Here is a 22,487-nt window from a genome sequence, read left to right as displayed (position 1 = left end):
AACTAGGAGTGTGAAAGGGCAAGCAGGGGTGGTGGGACCATTTTTTGGTACCAGAGCCAACCTCAATTCCTTTGTGCACCCCAGGACTGGAACTAGTGTCTCATTTTATACAGTGTTAAACCCTCAGGTTATCTTGATCAGTTCTCTCATTTTTCAGAGGCAAAGTGGTTTGCTTAGCTAAGGTTAGTCTGCACAGATAGCCAGTGGCAGAGCCTAGCCTAGAACTGCCAAGTGAGTTATCTTGCCACAACCACATGCTGCCTCTTGAAGGACCTTTCAAGCTCAACTTAACGCAGTTAGTTCCCAATGCACCAGCAGTTGCAGCACTGGTGGAAATCAGTGTTGAGCGGGTCTTTTGTACAGTGACACCAACTGCCTTGCTTCTTCCTCTTACTTCGATCTATTCCCAGCTCTGGGGAGGTGGGGGTAGCCTTTTCTGGAAGGCTCCAGTAACCCCTGCCCTGAAATGCCTGGTGCCTGCAGGATTGCTGCAGGGGCCAGAATTGCTTTCTGCCTGTGATAGAAAACTAAGCTGTACATTTCTATAACATGATTTCCCCTCTGTATTTTGTTGAGGACCGTCATCTTTTCTAGGATGACATGTTTCTTGAGTTGTGGGCTTTTTGCATGTTGCTCATCTGAACAGATGTGCTGTATACTTCGATACAAAGATGCCTCTGAAGGGCTCGGGGCTGTAGATACTATTTGACGGAGAAGATAAATCAGATGCTTGGTTACTTTGAACTGACCTGATACAATCACTATATAAACTATATATGACAGCCACAACTTGTGCCTGAAACGTATAATCAATGAAAAGCTGGTTTGGGTTTTTTTTTTTAACAAAACAAAATTGTATCTTACTTGATAAGACAGAGGAATATCTCAGCCTGGGATGACAGATGTCAATGGAACTTCAAAACCTGGGCTTACCTAGGAGCCTGTCCTTATCCCTAGGAAATTACATTCCAGGCAGGCCACTCTGGAGACTGGAGTCCCCTGCTTGGTGGCCGCCTTTGTCAGGCATGTACTGTAACCAGTATGTAATAATGCAGGGTTCAAAGAGCTCAGTGATCCTTTATCTTTTTTTTTTTTGGCAATCAGGGTTAAGTGACTTGCCCAGGGTCACACAGCTAGTGACAAGTGTCTGAGGTTGGGTTTGAACTTAGGTCCTCCTGACTCCAAGGCCAGAGCTCTATCCACTGCGCCACCTCCTTTTTTGCCTTTTTTTGTGGTCCTTTATCTTTCTTTGCTTTTGAGTTTTCTGGATTCCTTTCTCAGGTTTACTCAGAGGGCTTTGTCATTTTAGTAGACTTGGGAATGACTTTAGTTGACCACCCCACTTTTCAGGAAGGAAGCAAAGAACTGCAGTGCTGCTGGGGACAGATGCCCATCCTCAAAATGCCCAGCACAATGCTTTCTCTCTAGTAAAGCTCAGACCGTTCCCAAAGAACCAAGTCCCAAGCCCTGTATTCTCCTGACTCCAGAGTTTATTCTGGGTTCACCCCCCCCATGCTTATGCCAGACTGGATAATGTAAAGCTTCTTGGGCACGTGAAAAAAGCGTATCTAGTAGAACCTGGGATTGGGTTGTACCTTCTATATTCCAGACCAATCCCTACAATTTAGCTCTCCCCCTTGTGTGACCATGGGCAGGCTAGTCATTTCCCTCCTCTGTTCCTCAGGTTATGTAAAATAAGAGATTAGATCAGGTGGATGGTTATTAAAGTCTTTCCACTCAAGCCTGTGACTGCCAATGAGGTCTGGTCTGCCTTTTGGTCCTTCGTAGATGGACGGAAAGACAACCTCATTAGTATTCATATGGGGAGGGGCAATAGGTGACTTCAGCCTCCTTGCCCTTTAGAATGATGAACAGCATGTTCTAATGCAAAGAGGACTGGAATTGTGAGTCTAAAGGATCTGGCTCCTACTGTTATCCACGTGGCCCTTGGCAAGTATAAAGTTTCACTTCAGAGACTCGGTTTCCTCAGGTATAAAAAACCTTGTACTACCTCTTATAGGAGTTGAAGGAAAGTCCTTTGTAAACCTTATAGTGCCATATAAAGGGAAGGAAATAAGCATTTTTTGAGACCTACTATGAGGTAATAAACTTGCAACACTATTATTGCTTGACCTAGGGTTTCTGATTCCAAATCCAGTGTTCTCCAGCCAGCTCTTCCTTTTCTTTTTTTAATATTTGTGTTATGTGTGTGTGTGTGTGTGTGTGTGTGTGTGTGTGTGAGAGAGAGAGAGAGGAGAGAGAGAGAGAGAGAGAGAGAGAGAGAGACAGAGAGAGAGAGGCAACTGGGGTTAAGTGACTTGCCCAGGGTCAACACAGCTAGTGTTAAGTGTCTGAGATTGGATTTGAAATCAGGACCTCCTGACTCCAGGGTCCGGGCTCTATCCGCTGCGTCCCCTAGCTGCCCCTCATCCTGCTCTTTTCAAGGAACATCTTTTCCTGCATTCATGGGCCTCAAGCAATTTGATTTTCCTCTTTCTTGCTGAATTGGACTGTTCTAAAAGACACCATTCCGATTTGGAGGATCTGATGTCTTTGGTCCAGGGCTATCCTTTCCCCCGGCCTTCATGAGACTTCTGCAGACAGATGGGACTGCTGTGGTTGAGCTGAGGAATCGTTTTCTGTCCCAGAAGCCATGGCAAAGGCCCCATAGAGTCTTAGGATTCAGAGACCACCTGATCCTACAGATGAGGAAACTGAGGTCCAGAGAAGAAGTGGCTTGCCCAAGACCACAGAGGCATGTCAGTAGAGCCAGGATTCAAACCCGAGGGCAGTGTTGTTTCCCCTGGACAAGCTGGGTGTCCTTGGGCCCCTTTAAGGACCCTTCTAGCTCAGCGATGCCACGGTCTGTCATTTTAACTTGACTGAGGCTGCTCCTTCTCCTCTGAAATAGAACTGGTTAAAATTGTACCGCCCAGGGTGAGGGCGAAGCAAGCGCCTCCTTCAGCTTCCCCAGGACCCCGAGCGGGCAGCGCGAGGCAGCGCAGCCTCGGAGCCGGAACCTGCGCAGCCCGGAACCTTCGTGGGGCGGCCCGGGCTCCGAGGGCGGTGGGGGGAGTTCAGCCTCGGCGGACCGGAAGTGGAGGCGGTTGGTGGGGTTAGCGGGGCGGAGGGAACGCCGAGCGAGCGAGCGAACGGGCGAACGGGCGAACGGACGAACGGACGAAGCCTCCTTGGCGGCCGCCGCAGCTGCGGAGGAGGGAGGAGGTGGGGGAGGAGTGGCGGCAGTCCCGCGGCCCGGTCCGGCCCGGCCCGGCGGGGAGGACGTGAAGGAGGAGGAGGAGGAAGAGGAAGAGGACGGTGACGGTGACGCCCTCGCGGAGCCGAGGCCCCGCAACCCGGCCCCATGGCCTCGTCCTGCACCAGCATCGACATCGAGGACGCCACGCAGCATCTGCGGGACATCCTGAAGCTGGACCGTCCGCCCGGAGGTCAGTGGGCACGCGCGGAGGAGGGGGCTGCGGGGGGAGGGGCGGGGACCCCTGCCCCGGGCGGGGCGAGGCCGGGACCTCGGGCCGGACCCTGGAGACCATGTAGCCCAGCCCCTCGTTTTACGAACGAGGAAGCTGAGGCCTCCGGCAGCGAAGTGACGAGGCCAAGGTCACATCGCTAGTAAGAGAAACAGCCAGGATGCCAAGCCGGGTCTTCTCAGGCCGTGGTCAGTAAGCCTTGATTAAGCACCCACTGTATGGCAGGCGTGGTGTTCAGCGCTGGGGATACAAAGAAAGGTTCCAGGAGCGAGCCCCCCCCCCCCGTCTGATGAGGGATTCCAGGGTTCTTTCCATACACCCCGCTGTCCCCCTCCCCCTCCACGAGAGCTGGAAGGAGTGTCTTGGGAATCTTGTCTTAAGATCCCTGCTTGTCATCCTTCAGAGTTTCCCCATCTGCAGAATGGAGACGCTAATTCTCAAACCATTTACCTCCCAAAGTTGTGAGGATTAATGATATTTGATACAAACATATTAAAAGCCCTTTGTCAACATTAAAGCACTTTGTGCTTATGAATTCTTATTATATTATAAACTGTAAAATCGGGCTTCTGGGTTTCTCACTTGTAAAAAATGAGTACACTGGATTAGATGCTCTCTTAAGGTGCCTTATCACTCTAACTCTTAGTTTTTTTCTTCCAGTTTCCTCAACGTCCTTATAGAATTGATCCCAATCATGTCATCTCTGGGAATGGAATGGAATGAAAAAGCATTTATTAAACCCCTACTTTGTGCAGAAGACTAGGGATTGAAAGGACCCTCTCATTCACTCTGGGGGGTTGGACGAAAGGAGAAGTGTTAACCTTTCTTGAGTAGTTTGCAATTCCTGAGTCATAGATGCCCTTGGAGCTTGGGGAGTGTCTGTTCCTTTGCTGCCTTTTCATTTCTCACTGCTATTCAGAGGTTTGTCTTGTATCCATTTAATCCTTGGGCTTCTTGAGGGTCAGCTCTTGCCCACACTGCTTCATCCTTATGTTGGAGCGTCTAGCTGTGCATAGCCTTCACCCGCTTTGTGTATGAACATCTGATGTGAGCTGGTTATGCAGCATAAGGCCTAGTGGTCCTTAGCAGGCAGTATTTACCATTCCATTCCATCTCCACCCCCATTCTCTCTTTTTGAAAAGACAGCCTGTTCAGGGAAGCCAAAAATGGATAAGTAGACTGAGCTGGAGTTTTTCCTCTCCTTTCTCCCCTCTCCGTCCTCTTCCCATCCCCTTTGAACGTCCATCTCTTCCTGTGGAGCCACAGACAGCACGCTCCTGTGTTTCATGTAGGCCAACTGAGGCAGGTAGAGGAGGAAGGGAGGTGGTAGGCTTTACAGATTAGTCTTGAGCTCTAATCAGGAGGTGACCAAAGCAGGAAGGGCAAACTGTTCCAGGTTCTGCAGACCAGCTGATTAGAGTGGCACAGGCAGAAATCATCTTCGGACCTAACAATCCCTTTTATTCAGAAGGCAAGGACCTTAGGCACTAGGCTTCCCACTTCCTCTACCAGCTAACTTAACATACTCATTTCTCACTTAAGACCCTCCAGTGATCCCTGTTGAGCATTTCTTGCTTGCCTTATTGGGAGGACAGGCAGCCCTGGAGACACACAGGACTGCCTCTGCTTGGGTCTCAAGTATCTTCTACTCTTCCTGAGTAGCACTGGAGGCATTGCGGACACAGCTGGTTTTGGCTTTGCCTCTTGGCTGGTTAGGTTTTTTTGCCTTTCTGCTGTGGGATCCAAGACTTGAAGGATTGGCAGAATACCAGGCAGAAGCCCTCTTGCTCTCATTCAGTTTGCTTGATTTGCTTTTCTAGCTGTTGTAGGTTGGCTTTCACAGGGTACTACTGGTACCTGTCGTGGTTTTGTAGAGCCCAAATTTGGCTCCCCTGCATCTCTGTAGGCTGTTGTTTATCCTGGGTACTATCTGTAGTGGGTAGATGGAATTTCTGTTGAAGGAACCAACTTTTGTGTTTGGGTGTGTGAGGCAGCCAGTTGTTAGAACAACAGGCCCATCTGTAAACATTTCTTCCCACCGTATGAAAGAAATTTACAAATAAGATTTCAGAGGAACCCGTCTTGAATCCCCACAAAATCCTACAGGACCCCTTTATCTTTTCTGCTGCAGAAGAAATGAGAAGTAGCCACCTTGAATCTCCTCTCCTGCCAAGGAGTTTTCTCTTCAGGGCTCCTGTATTTGTCTTTGGAGCAAACTTTTTTTCCTTTCATTCTACAGTTAAACTCTAAGCAATATTCTAGTTAGGATTATTCTCTGTTCATGAAAATAGGTGACATTTACTTCCTTTTTTTCTATCCCTTGAAATGAAGTGAACAGGTGCCTAAAGCCTCCTGGGCGCTCTGGGTCCCTGACTTGGCTCTGAGCCTGTTAGAGATGGTTAGTGTCTAGGAAACGGCTATGGCAAATTACCCAAGAGTTTCCATGCATGTATGTGTACTTCCATAGCCAGCCACTGAGCTGCTCACTCACTTAGTTCTTCCCTGAATCCTGTGTGTTTCCCCAGGGAAACTCATCCTGTTCCCTCTCTCCATTTATTCCCAGTTTCTTCATGTTCATTTCTCCTGAACTATCTCAGTCATGGTAGCCTTTTTCATGCTATTTCCGTGAGAGCTGGGGAGTTCTGGTCTTGTTTTGTTTTCCATGTTAAGAGGGAGAGTTGTGATATGAGAAAACAGCAACAGGTAACCTAGTTGCAGAGAAAGCCAGGCCCCCAGACCCGTAGCTGCTCAGCTCCAGGGTGGTCCTTAAAGAGAAGTAAAACCACAATATTATTAACGCCACCAAGTATCAAGGGAGCCAATATGGTAGCCATTTGTCATAGTCTTTTTGGCAGGGGCCTTATCTTCTTTAAACTGACATAAATAAATATTTCCTGAGTGCCTACTATGTGTCAGACAGATGTTCCCGGGCGGGGGGGGGGCTCGTATTGTAAAAATTGTGTGCTGGATTTGGAGTCAGACAACCTGGGTTCAGATTTCAGCTCAACTATTTACAACTTGTGTGACCACGGGCAAATCATGTAACCTTGAGCAGATTCATTTTTAAAAAATTTTTTATTAGTTTATTTTGATTTATCAACAATCACTTCCATATGCTTTTGAGTTTAAAATTTTTCTCCCCCTTCCTCCCCACCACCCTTCCCAAGACGGTGTACAATCTGATATAGGCTATACGTATACATTCCTATTAAACATTTTCACGTTAATGATGTTGTAAGTCAAAATTAGAACCAATAGGAGGAACCACCAGAAAGAGGAAACAAAACTCAACAGAAGAGAAGAAAAAAATAGCAATTCAACTTCCATAGCTCTTTGGATGTGGATAGCATTTTCCATCATGAGGCCTCTGGAGATGTCTTAGATCCTTGTATTGCTGGGAAGGGTTAAGTTTATCAATATTAGTCATAGGAGCAGATTCATTTTTCTCATCTCAATAAGAGGGTTGGATTAGATAATCTCTGCTGTACCTTATACATCTCTCAGCATATGCTCTCATTTGTAACCCTGGGTATGAGACATCGTCCCTGCCTGCCCTCAAGGAGTGTACAGAATCCTTAGGGAGAGATTGCTGCATAGAAAGCTGAATGAGAACCCCAGGCAGGAAGGTGAGTGGTGGGACTGAGGAGAAGTGCCTGGGGATTCAGAGGACAGAAGATCACTTGGGGCTGAGAGAAGGCTTCGTGGAGAAGGCATTTCAGGGTGATGGGGTTGAACTAGAGGGTGGAGGGGAGCAGCATGAACAAAAGCATCGGGGGGAGGGATGGAGATGCAGTTAAGAGATGAGATCTTCCTTTTCCTCTGGCATTAGGCTCAGGCACGGAGAGCCAGCGGACATCCAGCTCCTACAATGGAGATCTAAATGGACTTCTGGTGCCAGACCCCCTTTCTTCTGGTGATGGAACTGTACTGTCGAAGCCGAGTCACAGAGTAGCACCCTTGGCCAGCCTGGAGGAGAAGCAGGTCATGTAAGTGCCTGAGGCGATGAGCAATTGGTGGGAGAGGACAGGAGTGGGCTTCCCCGCCCGCCCCGGACTTTGCTTTGCAGAGCACAACATAGAAAACGTTGCTTAAACGTATACTGTGTCCAGAGCACTGGGTTAGGCACTCTAGCGTGTACAGAGCTTAGATAAGAAACAATCTCTTTCCCTCCTGAAACTGATAGTAAATGACTATGAGACTGACACAGATAGCTATACTATACATGATAACCTCATTACAGAGTTAAATTGTATCTAGAACTATGGCTTTTTTGGGAATTCACTTATCCACAAAATATAGCACCAACATTGGTTTAAAATTTTCATTTATATTTCAACAAAGTTAAGAGGAATGTTAGGATTTAGTGCAAACTAGAATATATGTATAGTCTGGACCCAAATCTAAGCCACCTTTCCCCTCCCAAATCTGGCTTGCATAAAGACCTAAGTGTGGTCTCTACTGGAATGGTGACATTGTTAGCCATGATAGTCATGACTAGAGTGATATTTGTCAGGATTTGTTTTCTTTCACAGAGAACTCCTTTTAAGGGGACTGTCTCTGTTTGGGCCAGTGCTTGCTGGACAGGCAGGGAGCTGGCCTTTGTCTAGTAGAGCCTTCATATGTCAGCTAAAGTGATTAACTCCCTTTTCTACCCCACACTGTCCCATACAACTACGGAATGCCTAATGGCTTGCTAGAAACTTAATAATAGCTAACATTTTTATATCGCTTACTATGTGCCAAGCACTGTGCTAAGTGCTTTACCAATGTTATGTCATTCATTTCTCACGATAACCCTGGGAGGTGGGTGCTGTTATTACCCCTCTGCTTTGAGCTTCTTACCTCTTCTCTGAAATAGGGTTAATAATACTTGCACTGCCTAAGCTAAGGTTGTTTTGGGAAAAGTACTTTGTAACCCTTTAAAGCACTTCTGTAGAAGTGTAAGTTAGAGCATCAGATCTAGCTTATAGTTGCTGCTCTCTCATTAATTGTGTTGTCCAAGTCCACATACCGTGTCCTCAGCTATAAAATGAGGATGGTGGGATAGATGATACATATCAACTCTGATTCCCTCTCCCCCTTCCTGTAGGGTGGTGAATGAATATAGGGCACACTGAGGAAGGGGGAACGATAGGACGGTCCTTGAGGCCAGTTTGAGTGAAGCTGGTCCTGGAGGTGGGAGGAAAGCTGTGAGGTGGATTGGCCTTCCTTGGTAGAAGCCCTCAGCCCCCTTCACAGTTGTGAGTTTTGGTAGAGTTTTGGTGCCTGAGACAGAGCTGTGGGGCCTCTCCTTTGTCTTTCTCCATCCAGCTGCCTCTCTGGAGATGACAGCTCAACTTGCATTGGGATTTCAGCAAAGGAGGTAGAAATAGTGGCTAGCAGCGATTCTAACATCTCTAGCAAGGCTCGAGGGAGCAACAAGGTATGGAACGGGGTTATTTGGGCCCAGAAGGACTGAGGAGGAGGGCTGGGAGCAGTCAGAGGTCACTGGGCTGCCTCCTGTAAGAACTGCTGGGATGGTGTCACCAGTCTCTCTTTTCCATCCTTACCAGCTCTCCCATCTTCTCTGAAGGGCCCCCCCTTGGGTCACCCCTAGCACATTCCCTCCCTGTCTCTCTTTGGGTGTCAAAAGGCCAAGGCCTCACCAGGACTTGGTTAGCCTCTGTCCCCTCCATCCTGCCTCTGACCCCCCTGGACATGTTGGGAACCTGCAAGCCCCTTGGGGCCAGGGAGAGGCAGACAGGAGGAGTGAGGCAAAGATTGGAGCCTGGGAAGGGCACTGTTCTCTTTTTGGAGAAGAGGGAGTAGGAGTGACTGAGACCTGAAAATGAACTCTGTGGAGGTCGCTATTCAGGACCCAGGACCTTTTTCACTCTTGATCTCAGGTGAAAATCCAACCAGTGGCCAAGTATGACTGGGAACAGAAATACTATTATGGCAACCTGATCGCTGTGTCTAATTCCTTCTTGGCATATGCCATCCGAGGTGAGCTGCTGCGTCTTGGGACCAGAGAATTCCTTAGCAAGAACTTTCCCCAGCCTTCTTGTGGCCAGGTCCTCCTGGGATCTGGCAGCAGTGAGGCAGGACACTTGGACCCTTTCCTTGGGCCCAAACCCTAGGCAGCTCCCTCTGAGGCCCTGATTTTCCCTGCCTGGAAAGTAATGCTGTTGCTTGCCTGAAGAAGATTCCTGAATATGAGGAAAGTGCTAGGCTGCAGGAAACACCCCAAGCTCTGTCTGCCCGTCCCAGCTCTGACCTTTTAGGACACAGTGGAGGAATTGTCTGGGATGGCAGGGGCGGAGGAACATTGTTGAGGGGGCAGACTAGAGCCCTGTTGTTGGATCAGAGGGATGGCATAGGGGCTGTTCACGAGACCACGCGGGGTGTTTGCTGGGGACCTGCAGAGTTGGAGATTAGACAGAGTGAGGTTAGAATCGGGCTGTGGCTGGTGCCATTCATCTTTGGACCCTGTGCCAGGGGAGCATTGGAGGGTGCTTGTGGGGCCTGGCCAGGAGTTACGCCCTCTGATGTCCGTAGGTGCCAGCAATGGCTCAGCCATGGTACGGGTGATCAGTGTCAGCACGGCGGAGCGCACACTGCTGAAGGGCTTCACGGGAAGTGTGGCCGACTTAGCCTTTGCTCACCTCAACTCCCCCCAGCTGGCCTGCCTGGACGAGTCGGGCAGCCTTTTTGTGTGGCGCCTGGCCATGGAGAGCAACAAGATCCAGTATCCTTCCTTGGGTGGGTGGCAGTCTGCTTGGGACTTGTCTCAGGTGGCTGAGGGAGCCCAGACTGGGGGCGCTTGGCAGAACGGAAGCTCCTGCCATTCTTACATAAGATGCTGTAGCTCTCTGGGGAGCTCCCCCCCCCCGGGGTTCTGCCTGCTGGGCTCAGTGTTGAAGGGGGTGAGAACAACCAGGGGCTCAGAGCTTCTCTGAGCTAGGGCAGGGAAAGTCAGGAACCTGTATCCTGAGGCAGGCGTCTGCCAGGCCCTTAGCTTTGTTCCAGAGAGGAGATTGTGGTGAACATTAAGCGTTCAGAGGGCACACCATTGAACCACTTCCGAAGGATCATCTGGTGTCCGTATATCCCAGAGGAGAATGAGGATAGCAGTGAGGAGGGCAGCCAGACCCTGGCCCTGCTGCACGAAGACAGGGTAAGGGGCGAGAACTGGGAAGGGCCCATGGGCCTGCGGGGGGTGGGGAGTGGGCAGTGGGGGGGGGGGTTGAGAGTGAAGGCCTGCTGACTAGGAGGAAGCCCTGTCAGCAAGACGAAAGCAGCAACCTCTCAGGAATTCCCAGCAGCCAAGCGCCTCTGATTGCCTATTTCTAGTTCCATTGTTTAGGTATCAGCAAACCCAGATGATTAGAATTAGGCCTTTTATTTTTTCTGCTGGATTTGGGGACTTTAGGACTTGTCTCAATGACCGATGACTGCAGTCTTTCTTGTCCCACCCTGTCACTCCAAAGCCAGAGAGCTAGTACTTATGTACGGAGTCAGTGTCTTGTCTCTCTGTCTCTGTCTCTCCCTCCCTCCCCATGTCTTTCTCTTTCCCGATTTCTGTCTCTCCCTTTTCCTCTTCTCTCCTCATTCTTTGTCTCTCCCTCTCCCTTTTCCTATCCTTCTCCATGGCCCTCTCCCTTCTTGTCTCTCTCTTTTCTGTCATAGCAGGCTGACAGCCTTAGAGTCTCTGCTTTGTTTTGTTGTTGTTGTTGTTTTGCTTTGCTTTTTGGTGAGGGATTAAGTGACTTGCCCAGGGTCACACAGCTAGTGTCAAGTGTTTGAGGCTGGATTTGAACTCAGGTCCTCCTGACTCCAATGCCAGAGCTCTATCCACTAGTCTTGGAGTCTCTGAAGCAACCTATAGACTGTTGTGGCTGTCCTCAGGCTTCTAGGCTTGTAGCTTCCTGTTTCTCTGAGGGCTCCCCTCATTCTTCCTTTTCTTAGGCTGAGGTGTGGGACCTGGACATTCTCCGAGCTAACAACAGCTCCTGGCCTGTGGATGTCAGCCACATCAAGGAAGGCTTCATCGTGGTGAAAGGCCATAGTACGGTGAGAACTGGGGGCCGTGAGGCGACATCGGTAGACCAACAAACCCAAATGTCGGAACGTGGCCCAGAAATGTCAGGTCGCTTTAGGATCGTAGATTTTCCAGAGTCGCGTGGTATGACTTGTACCTGTGCAGGAGCTCATTCTGTCGATCAGCAAGCACTGAAGTGTTTGCCATGCGCCAGACATTGTACTCAGAATGGAGTTACCCTTAGTGTCCTTCCAGAATTCAGTGCTCTGGCCAGGCAGTGTTCAAGGGCATGCTTACATTGCCTTCAAGACACTTGCTTATGGGACTTGGGATCTCTCCACTCCTCACTGCTGAGCCAGTTGTTTCCCTGAGAACTATTTGCCATGTCTTCCATATCTGTGTGATTGATTCCTGAAGCGCAAGTGCGGTCTTCTACCTGTGCCCCTTTAAAATTTAATCTTGTTAAAGTCAGATCATCGTTTGAGACTGCAGAAATTAGTTTGGATCCTGACTCTGTCGTCCAGCGTGTGAGCTGTAGTTTTTTTCTTCAGTAAATTTGAGAGTCATGCCTTCATCCATATGTCATTTAAGTTAGTAATAAAAGTGTTGGATTTTAGCTGTGCTCGTGGCCTCTCTTTGAAAACATCATCTGTACCTCATTAAGGAGAATATGAAAATGGCGCCTCACCTTGGAAGAACCTCCCTAATTACTCATCCTAGCCACAGGCATTCTCCTCTTAGAATTTGTTGTTGGTTAGGTATGCATATCTATGTGTGTGTGTCCAGATGCTCTCCTAACAAATGATCCATGAAATGCACATTTTTCTTCTATGCTGTAGGGCATCTCCTGGTGCTGTGTGCCCAGCATGATGCTGAATCCATGTTGATGATAACTGTTGATTATCCCCTTCTCCTCTTGGTCTCTGGGGTTGGATGCTGAATGGTTGGGTCTTTTTCCTCCTAGTGCCTGAGTGAAGGAGCTCTCTCCCCTGATGGAACTGTTTTAGCCACTGCAAGTCACGATGGCTTTGTTAAGTTCTGGCAGATCTATATAGAGGGCCAAGATGAACCAAGGTAAGGCAAGTTGGGGAGTTGGAAGTGGACTTGTTGTTTGGGTGTGGAAGAATATGAGAGCATCATCAGGCTGGGGACTGGGGTTGACGGAGACGGTATTGACCCCTTGGTCTGGAAAGTAGGACCTCTGTTACGCTGGTGACAGCCTGCGTACCAGGACCGCCTTCCCGCAATTTTCATCGCAGGTGTCTTCATGAATGGAAACCTCATGATGGCAGGCCTCTCTCCTGCCTCCTGTTCTGTGACAACCACAAGAAACAAGACCCTGAGTGAGCCTGCCCCCTCCCTCTTCCTTTACTTTTGGGCCCTCCAAAAGATTCAGGCCAGGAATGTTGGGGGTGGCAGTAAAAGGGCCCTGGGCGCTTTGGGGGAGGGTCGTCACAGAGTGAGCCCTATGGAGCAAAGGAGAGGTTGATGTTGCCAGTGGAGAAGGGTGGTGGGTGATGGCAGATAAGGCCCCAAGAGCCCCTGCCCACTCCCCCACCCCGCCCCCAAGCAGAGTCCCCTTCTGGAGGTTCCTTATCACCGGAGCTGACCAAAACCGGGAACTGAAGATGTGGTGCACGGTGTCATGGACCTGCTTGCAGACCATCCGGTGAGTGGGCGGTAGGGCTGAGAGACTGGGCCAGAGGCAGGCAGAAAGGGCAGTTTTGGAGGCTGTGGGCCCTGACCTCTCTTGGCACTAATGCCTGTCCCCTCTGTATCCCCTTAGCTTTTGTCCAGACATATTTAGCTCAGTGAGTGTGCCTCCCAGCCTCAAGGCCTGCCTGGACCTTTCAGCTGAATACCTGATCCTCAGTGATGTGCAGAGAAAGGTAGGAGATAGGTGGGGAAGTTAGGGGTTACCCAGGAGTTGGATGGCAACTCTAGAGAGGCAGCTTCCTGATGTTTCCATCTGAGAGCCTTCTCTCTGAAATTGGATCAATCTGGGGGAAGGTCTGGGTTCCCCAGGACACATAGTCTGAGCCATCCCTTGGGTACCATGCACAGGTACTGTATGTGATGGAGCTGCTGCAGAACCAGGAGGAGGGCAGGGCCTACTTCAGTTCCATCTCTGAGTTCCTGCTCACCCACCCTGTGCTGAGCTTTGGCATTCAGGTTGTGAGTCGCTGCCGGCTTCGGCACACCGAGGTTCTTCCAGCTGAGGAGGAGGGTGATAGCTTGAGCACAGGTGAGACTAATTTAACCTATTACCCCATCCCCCACTAAGGCAAACCAATTGCTCAGGATTGGCTCTGGGAGCCACAGAAATGGGAGAGAGGAAAAGAGGTTGGCCCTGAGGCCATGTCGCTGTCTTTACAGAGGGCTCCCATGGTGCTGGGGCAGTAGAGTCAGCAGCTGGTGTACTTATCAAGCTCTTCTGTGTCCACACCAAGTAAGTCCCTCCCCCCAGAAACCTTTGGGCCAGCCTCAGCTGAGGGACTGTGAGCCCCAGCCCCTGGGGTCTCTGTGAGCCCAGAGACTCCCATAGAGGAGCACTGAGCTCTCCTTCCCTGACAGGGCCCTGCAGGATGTCCAGATACGCTTCCAACCCCAACAGAGCCCTGATGTGGTGGCCCCACTCCCTTCCCACTCGGCCCGAGAAGACTTTGGTGAGTGGTGGGGCTCGGACTCCTTGTGCTAGAGCAAAAGGGGAAGGAGTCCAGCTTCGTTTTCTGTCTGTCTTTCTCTGAAGGGGTTAGGCGTCAGGGGTGCTCTTTCCTCCCTCAGGTTTTGGCGAGCACCTGCCAGAGCTGAACTCAGAGAGTCTGGCCTCTGGCCAGGGTTCTGGCCAAGGCTCTCAGCCTGACCTTCGGCGCATTGCTGACCTGCCTGTCCCTTCCGACTTTCTCAGCCTGACTAATGAGGCCAAGCCCAAGCTCATGACTCCTGATGCCTTCATGACTCCGAGCGCCTCTCTGCAGCAGGTACTCCCCTTGGCAGGGGGAGGGGCTGCTCCAGGGCTACCTTCATTGTAAGGATGAAGAGACTTGGGTCCGGGAAAGATGAGTAACTTGTCCAATGGCACAGAGCTCTGAACCTTTCTTGGCCTGTGGGTTCTCAAGCCAACTGCTCCACCATCTTCATATCATGTGTCTGTAGATCACAGTGTCCCCAGGAAGCAGTGGGGGTTCTTTAACAGCTGTGACATCCTTGAATACCACCTCCTCCACAGACACAACCATACCCAGGTAAGACAAAGGATCCGGGTCTCACAGAGGGCCATTAAGAGATCCAGAATTCAGGGTTAGAGGACTTCTCTACAAGATTGGCCTTCTTCCCCTAACCCAGGCCACCCGAGGAGCTGACCCTGAGCCCCAAGCTGCAGCTGGACAGCAGCCTGACCCTGAGCAGCAGCAGCAGCAGCCTTCAGGCTAGTCCCCGCGGCCACAGCGTCCTCATCCCAGGCCTCTCTGATAAACTAGCTACCAAGGGGCCCAGCCAGGTGGGTTAGCACTTCTGGGAAGTGGAATGACTGGGGGTTAGGAGGGAGATGGGCAGCGGTTAAGTGGGAGCTCTCTGGGCAGGTCCCACAAGGGAACCCATCACTATCCCTGGAGCTGCAGGAGGTAGAGCCCCTGGTGGTGCCACAGGCCTCTCCGACCCGGGCCCGCTCCCCCGACGTCATCTCCTCAGCCTCCACAGCCCTGTCCCAGGACATCCCTGAGATTGCCTCAGAGGCTCTCCCCCGAGGGTTTGGCACCACTGCTCCAGAGGGCCTTGAGCCTGACAGCATGGCATCTGCTGCCTCGGCCCTACACCTGTTATCCCCCCGGCCCCGGCCCGGCCCCGAGCATGGCCCCCAGCACAGCCTGGATGGGAGTCCTGGGGAGGGCGAGAAGCGGAGCACACCTTCCCTGCTGGAGACAGCGCTGAGCCAGGAGACCAGTGCTGCTGACAGCAAGGCCTGGCCTGCCGCCCCCGATATCACCCGGGAAACCCGCAACAGCCTGGCCGACAGGTAAAGGCCAAGGTGGAGCAGGCTGCTCTGCCCTGCCTCCCTCTTCCTCTCCTTGTTCTTCTCTAGCTACGGCGCTCCCTATGCTCGTTTCTGAGACTGCATTCTTAGCCTTGGCCCTTCTCCCCCAGACTCCCACCAGCACAAATAGGAAAACTCCACAGGCCTAGGAAGTGGGGTGGGGGGCTTCTGCCCTGGCACGGGGCCTGTGAAGGGGGTGTGGGGATGACCCTTTGCTCTCTGGCTTTTTTCAATATCTCCTCCGTCACCCTCAACTTCCCTCACAGTCCCAGGGATGATGTTCAGGAGAAACACAAGGGCTCTTCCTATCACCGACATGCCTACCATCTGCTGCAACAGGACAGTCAGGATGCCAGTGCTGAGCAGAGGTGCCACTTCCCCACCCCACCCCTGCTCCCACCCTTGTCTCTGTTCACCACCCAGGAACCTTCCCTCCCTCATCCCCTCCCCACGGTGACCTGACTCAGGGCTTCAGGGCCACATCCTGGGCCCCAAGGCTGCCAGTTTGGCAAGTGTCCTGACCCTTCTCCTTGGTTACTATATCCACCTTGTCTGTGGGGGCTGTTGGGTGGTGTGGGCAGGGAGTTGTAAAAGTGGGTAGGTGTTCACTGCCTTCTCCCACCCCAACAGTGACCATGATGATGAGGTGGCCAGCTTGGCCTCAACCTCAGGTGGCTTCGTTGCCAAAGCAACGGCCCCACGACTGCCAGTGAAGGACTGGAAAACCAAGGGGTCTCCCAGGGCCTCACCCAAGCTGAAGAGAAAGGGCAAGAAGGATGATGGGTAGGTGGAGCCGTAGGGCAGCAGGTAGGGCCCCAAGGGGATCACAAATCCCAACTCATTGCCCTGGCCTCTTGTCTTCCCTGCTTTTCCCAGCCACCCATCTCCTGGAGGTCCCCTGTGATCAAGTCTCATCAGACTCTTTTCTTGTTGCAGGGACTTGGCGCCAGGCACCTGGCTGGTAGAACACCAGGTGAGCTTAGAGTTCCCCCAGGCCTTCCTCTCACCAGACCCTTTTTCCTCCTTCCCTGCTTGGCTGGGCAGCCCCTCAGGCCAAGACTCTTCTCTCTCCCCTGGGAAGTCTCAGAAGGCTGTCTTCCAAGTGGGGCTGGATTCGGAGACATCCCAATCATGCCTGAGGTGGAGGGCCTGGTGCCCTCAGCCCAGGGTAATACGCCTGTCCCCATGCCAGGCAGTAGAACCTCCCGAAGAGTGGTTGGCCCTGGTTCGAGGGCAGCAGCGGGAGCTTGCTGAGCTGCGGCAGAGTCACGCTGAGCTGCTGCAGCGGCTGACTGACCAGCTGGACGCGGTGCAGAGCTCTATCATGGGCCATGTGGAGAGAGTCCTGGAGTCTCGGCAAGAACACGAGCGTATCCTTGGGGCCGGATCTGGGCTTTGGGGCCAGTGGGAGGGGGGTCTGTCTGCACACTTGCAGGGGCTGTGTCAGCGGCATCACCTAGGAACTGCCAGTGTGGTCATGGCACTTGGACGTGCACTCTGGAGACTTAGCTTTGGCTCCCAGCTGGGACACTCAGGGCAAGTCATTTTGACTCTGTGAGCCTCAGTTCTCCTTTGTAAAATGGGAACAATAATCTTTGCACTACATGCAGCCTCAGGTTATTTGGGAAATGTCTAAGGGCCCAAAGGTCATGCTTGCTTAGAATGTTTTAGGAGACCCTGTGGGCCCCTTCTACAGTCTCTACTGGAGACAGGTGGAGAGATGGTAGTGGAAGTTGCTTGGCCTCTGTGGGGCCCGCTGAGGTCCTTAGCCAGCAATTCAGAGAGACGGTTAGAGCGGGCCCTGGCTGAGGGGCAGCAGCGCAGTGGACAGCTGCAGGAACACTTGTCACAGCAGCTGTCTCAGGCCTTGTCCTCAGCCGTGGCAGGCCGGCTAGAGCGCACGGTTAGAGAAGAGATGAAGAAGACGATTCCACAGTGTGAGTACGGTGGTGTTTGTGGGTGTCACAGAGGGAGGTGCAGGAGCAAAAGAACTTGGCAGCCCTGCCCAGCCTACCAGTTTAGTCCAGTGTCCCTACATAAGAACTCCAGCCCATACTGTCTGTCCCTTTGCAATTTCCACAGGTGTCTCCAAAAGCTTGGAGCCCGTGACAAGCCAGCTCAGTGGCACCGTGGCAGCCAAGCTGACAGCGGTAGAAGGCACCCTTAAGGAGAACGTCACCAAGCTGGTCAAGTCCAAGGTGTGGAGCCTGTCCCAGGGCTTCTCAGAACCTCGAGTGGATCTGCAGGTAGGGATCAGGGCCTTGTTTCTGCTCCTGAATTCACATGCTGCTGCCTGCTCTCCATTGCTTTCCCCAGAACCTGACCGACACGATCGCCCGTGCAGCAGCGGATACGCTACAGGGACCCATGCAGGCTGCCTATCGAGAGGCCTTCCAGAGCATTGTGCTGCCCACTTTTGAGAAGAGCTGCCAAGCCATGTTTCAGCAGATCAATGACAGCTTCAAGCTGGGTACCCAGGAATGTGAGTGGAGTCCTCACTTTCCCCCCCAAGCCTGGCCCTGTGCTCTGAGGGGAAGCTCCCTGGATCCTTTCTTGTTCAGCCACAGAGCCCCATTCAAAATCTGCATCCTCACAGTCCAGCATCTTGGTTATAACCAAGCTCCCTCTCCGTCCTTCTTGTCCTCCCCAACCTCAGACCTGCAGCAGTTAGAGAACCACATGAAGAGTCGGAAGGCGAGAGAGCAGGAAGCTCGAGAGCCGGTGCTGGCGCAGCTTCGAGGTCTGGTGGGCACCTTGCAGAGTGCCACAGAGCAGATGGCAGCCACCGTGAGCAGCAGCGTTCGGGCCGAGGTCCAGCACCAGCTCCACATTGCCGTAAGCAAGTAAGTCGGGAATAGGAGCCTGCACAGAGAGAAAAGGGGTTCTGACGTCGCGTCATTCAGTGACCTACAGGCATGGCCAGGTCTGGATGGGGCCCGAGGGGGCCTGCAAGTGGACACCAGGGGAGGGGCCAGTGCCAGGGGTCTGTGGTGCATGGTAGGAAGTAAAGTTTGCATTTGTTCCTCTACCAACTCTGGAGAAGTCTAGCTGGGTCATTTTGGGCACTTGCCACGTTCCCTCTCTGGGCCTTAAGTTTCTTTAGATTTCCAGAGGCAGCTGGTGGCCCACTGGATGGAGCCCTAGGCCTGGAGTAGAGAAGACTTAAGTTCAAATGCGGCCTCAGCTGCCTACTACCTGTATGACCCTGGGCAAGTCACTTAATCCCTGGCTGCCTCAGTTTCCTTAACTACAAAATGTTAAAGTGCTTATTAGCCCAGTGCCTGGTACATAGTAAATTAATCACTTAATAAATGCTCATTCCCTCTCCCCCTTTCCCTTACCTGTAAAATGAGAGGTTTAGGCTAAATGTTTTTTAACTCTTTTTTTTTTTCAGTTAACAAGCATTTAATTTCTTTCCCTCCCACCTTTCTCCTGCCTTCAGTTTAAAAACAAAATCAAAAACCCAAAATGCTTATAACAAATCTGTATAGTCAAACAAAACAATGCACTACATTCAGCATGTCCAAAAGGGTATTTTCTTTCTGTGTCACCTCTTTAGCATAGTTCTTCAGGGATGCTCTGGAATTGTGCTGGGCCATTTCATTGACCAGAAGTCTTAAGTTTGTGAGAGTTGTCTTTGTGATGCTTTTGTTACTTTATACATTTTTCTCTTGGTTCCATTTACTCCACTCTAAATCAGTTCATACGAGCATCAGTCTTCTCTGAGAACATCCCCTTCGTCGTTTCTTACAGCCCAGTAGTATTCCATCACATCCATCTAACCACAGCTTGTTCAGCCACTCCCCACTTGAGGGGCATCTGCTCTTTTTCCAGTTCTTTGCCACACCGAAAGAGCTGCTATAAATATTTTTGTACAGATGGGTCCTTTTCTTTTTTCTTTGATGTCTTTGGATTGTAACCCTAACCTCTCTGGGTCAAAGGCATTGCTCAGTAACTTTTTGTCAACGTTGCATTCGTTAATATGCCTGTTTTCCCACAGTCCCTCTAGCATTTGTCATTTCCTTTTAATCATCTTTGACAGTCTGGTGGGTGTGAGATGGAATCTCTCAGTTACTGGAGCAGTTTTTCATATTGCTGTTGATGGTTTGGATTTCTTCCTCTAAAAACTGCTTATTTATATTATTTCTTTTTACCTTTTATCATTGGGAAAAGGTTCTTACTATAAATTTGAATCTGAATCTGTTCTTTATACATCTTGGAAATAGACCTTCATCAGAGAAACTTGTTGCAAAGATTTTTTTCCTAACTTTCCCTTCAAATTTTAGTTCCATTGATTTTGTTTATATAAAAATTTTTTAATTTTGTGCAATTGAAATTTGGACTGGACAGTGTTAAAGGTGGTTCGCGCTGGCGTCCTGTGGGTCACTGTTTGTGGCCCGGGTCTTCCTTCATCCTCAGCCTTCCTCCTCTTCTCCCAGCATGCAGGAGTCAATCCTCTCCCAGGTCCAGCGCATCATCAAGGGGGAGGTGAGCCTGGCCATGAAGGAGCAGCAGGCAGCTGTCACTTCCAGCATCATGCAGGCAATGCGCTCTGCTGCTGGCACACCCATCCCAGCTGCCCACCTTGACTGCCAGGCCCAGCAGGCACACATCCTGCAGATGCTCCAGCAGGGCCACCTCAACCAGGCTTTCCAACAGGTACTTTCCTGGCTGGGGACTGTGCTGCAGTCTGCCAGCAGGGGGAGCAGGAAGACCTGCGCAAGCTCAGGGCCTCAGCACTTTTCCTGGTCCTGTATCCTGTCCTGTGTGTGCACAGTCCCCTGCCCTCCCTCTTTCTTCTCTCTTGTTTCCTCAGTTCCTCTCCTCCCCACTTCTGCCTCTTCATTCACTGCTTTACCTGCCACTTTCACCACCTCCCTGTTCTCCCTCATCTCCAGGTACCCCCTGACCCTTTTTTCCTACTCCAGTGTTCTGCCCTCAAATATCTTCCCTCATGTCTCCTCTCAAAACTTTTCTCCTCATCTCTTCTTGCCATCCATCCTGCCTCCTCAGGCCCTGACAGCAGCTGACCTGAACCTGGTGCTCTTTGTGTGTGAGACTGTGGACCCACAGCAGGTGTTTGGCCAGCCACCTTGTCCCCTGTCCCAGCCTGTCCTGCTTTCCCTCATCCAGCAGCTCTCCTCTGACCTGGGAACCCGCACAGAGCTCAAATTCAGGTCAGTCAGTGAATATAGCAGGAAATATAGCAGTGAAAATAGTAGGATGGGGGGTGGAGGGCAGGTCCCTGTTTGGGCACTGCCTCAGGAACAGAGTGTACTGGACTCCTTACCTTGCCCCAGGAACAAACTAGGGAATCTGTAGCAAAGGTTAACATGCCTGTGGGCTTCCAGCAGAAGGGACCGTACAGCTCCTAGAATGTATGGGATCCCAGAGGCCAGGCACTGCCAAGGGGAGCCTTCCTTAACCTGTGAATCCAGCATCTCTTCTTCACCCATAGCTACTTGGAGGAAGCTGTGATGCACCTGGACCACAGTGACCCGATCACCAGGGACCATATGGGCTCAGTCATGGCCCAGGTGCGACAGAAGCTGTTCCAGTTCGTACAGGCTGAGCCCCACAACTCACTCAGCAAGTCTGCCCGGCGTCTCACCATCATGCTACAAGGCCTGGCTGTCCCTGGGCTCAACTAGGTGGACACAGGCACCTTGGTGGTCCAGCAGAGGAGGGAGGAGGGGTTGTAGTACTCAACTATGATGACGTCAGGCCTTGGGGACTGAGGGAACACTGAGTTTCTTTGGAACTTGGTGATAAAGAAAAGTCCAAAGCCAGAACTTTGCCAACCCCTCCTCGCGCCTCCTCTGTCAGAGGACCATGACTGACCTTGGGGGTTCAGCTCTGGTGATGCCTCTGGAGCAGAAGGGGTCTCCTTGCTCTTCCCTCAGGTTGGCTCCTCAGGCCTAAGGGGCTGTGGCTTCCAGCTCTGACTAGGGAGGTTGGGGATCTGGGCATGCCCTCCCCCCCCCCGCCCCGGCTCCATCAACTAGGGAGCATGTTTCCGGATTCAGCTATTATAACTTGAGTTGAATTTTACACGTTCCTTTTTACCTCCAATTTGGATCTTTCTGTTTTTGAGAAACATTGAACAAAAATTCAATTAAATGCTTTTTAGATAAAACTTCTGCTAGAATGTTCTGTATTTCTCTCCCTGCTGTCCTTTAGGCAGGGCAGGCCAAACCCAGGCTGTTATCTCCCAAGATGGGGGACTGGCTTCTTTAAGAGCTAACTAAGGTATGCAGGTACCTGGAGCTGTCCCAGAGCCAGAGTTAGTGCAGTGCTGTCTCTACCCTCCACTCTCTTGGGCTGTGTCTTCTTTCACTTTGTCCTCCACACTACCCCCTACCCCAGCTGGATCCTTACGTAGACCAGTGCAACATTAGCACACTTACATGGGGATGTTTAGAAGACATCTTTTCCTAAGACAACTGGGGCCAGCCTCTTGTATCTGGTCCCTTGCCAGTTATCAGGAAGGTGGAACCCAGGGTACCTTTGCCCTATTTTCCAATGTGCTGGGGCAGCCACCCGATCTTCTGGCAAATCAGTCATGCCCACGATGAGCTTCCCCACACTTAATTTAAGGCTCCCAGTTTTCTGTGAACGAGAGGAAGGTATGTGTGTGGGGGGAGACATCGACATCCTTGTGGAGATGGAGTGATGGACCAGCATAGATGTCTTGCCAGAGGGGGGCAGAATTGGTTTTCAGACCGCATTGACATCTGTGGGGCTGGAGTGAGGGGAACAGAATTGACATCCGTAGGAGAGGGGGGCAGCATTGATAATCCATGGAACTGGGTGAGGGGAGCAAAATTGACATCGAGTGGGGGCAACATTGACACCTGTGGGGCTGGGGGATGAGGGGAGCAGAATTGACATCCTTGAGAGGGGCCAGAGGTGGGAGACAGTACTGATATCTATGGGGCTGGGGATC

General features: G+C 51.3%; 1 protein-coding gene across 3 annotated transcripts; it reads left to right on the top strand.

The window, feature by feature from the left end:
* The first annotated feature begins 3,135 nt into the window (after positions 1-3,135).
* EDC4 (enhancer of mRNA decapping 4) lies at positions 3,136-21,677 on the top strand. 3 transcript variants are annotated; one of them, XM_020989308.2, is made up of 29 exons: positions 3,136-3,449; positions 7,318-7,474; positions 8,799-8,910; positions 9,374-9,473; positions 10,026-10,215; positions 10,497-10,644; positions 11,436-11,540; positions 12,473-12,582; positions 12,768-12,851; positions 13,079-13,177; positions 13,295-13,397; positions 13,573-13,753; positions 13,885-13,957; positions 14,083-14,174; positions 14,293-14,489; positions 14,665-14,753; positions 14,854-15,007; positions 15,090-15,523; positions 15,808-15,909; positions 16,172-16,324; positions 16,478-16,514; positions 16,734-16,911; positions 17,323-17,478; positions 17,624-17,739; positions 17,858-18,023; positions 18,198-18,384; positions 19,981-20,200; positions 20,555-20,718; positions 21,000-21,677. In XM_020989308.2, exons 1-29 carry the CDS (start codon positions 3,365-3,367, stop codon positions 21,190-21,192), a joined length of 4,185 nt encoding a protein of 1,394 aa, XP_020844967.1. In that variant the 5' UTR covers positions 3,136-3,364; the 3' UTR covers positions 21,193-21,677. The 3 variants fall into 3 exon arrangements, with proteins under 3 accessions (XP_020844967.1, XP_020844968.1, XP_020844969.1); XM_020989309.2 differs by having other exon boundaries at positions 3,137-3,449; positions 13,082-13,177; XM_020989310.2 differs by having other exon boundaries at positions 3,137-3,449; positions 15,129-15,523.
* The last annotated feature ends 810 nt before the right edge of the window (positions 21,678-22,487 follow it).

The sequence above is a fragment of the Phascolarctos cinereus genome, unplaced genomic scaffold, assembly GCF_003287225.1.
Source record: "Phascolarctos cinereus isolate Bilbo 61053 unplaced genomic scaffold, phaCin_HiC Scaffold_2;HRSCAF=192, whole genome shotgun sequence".
NCBI lineage: Eukaryota > Metazoa > Chordata > Mammalia > Diprotodontia > Phascolarctidae > Phascolarctos > Phascolarctos cinereus.
Note: the sequence above shows the minus strand (reverse complement) of the source record. Positions and strands in the feature narration are given on the sequence as shown.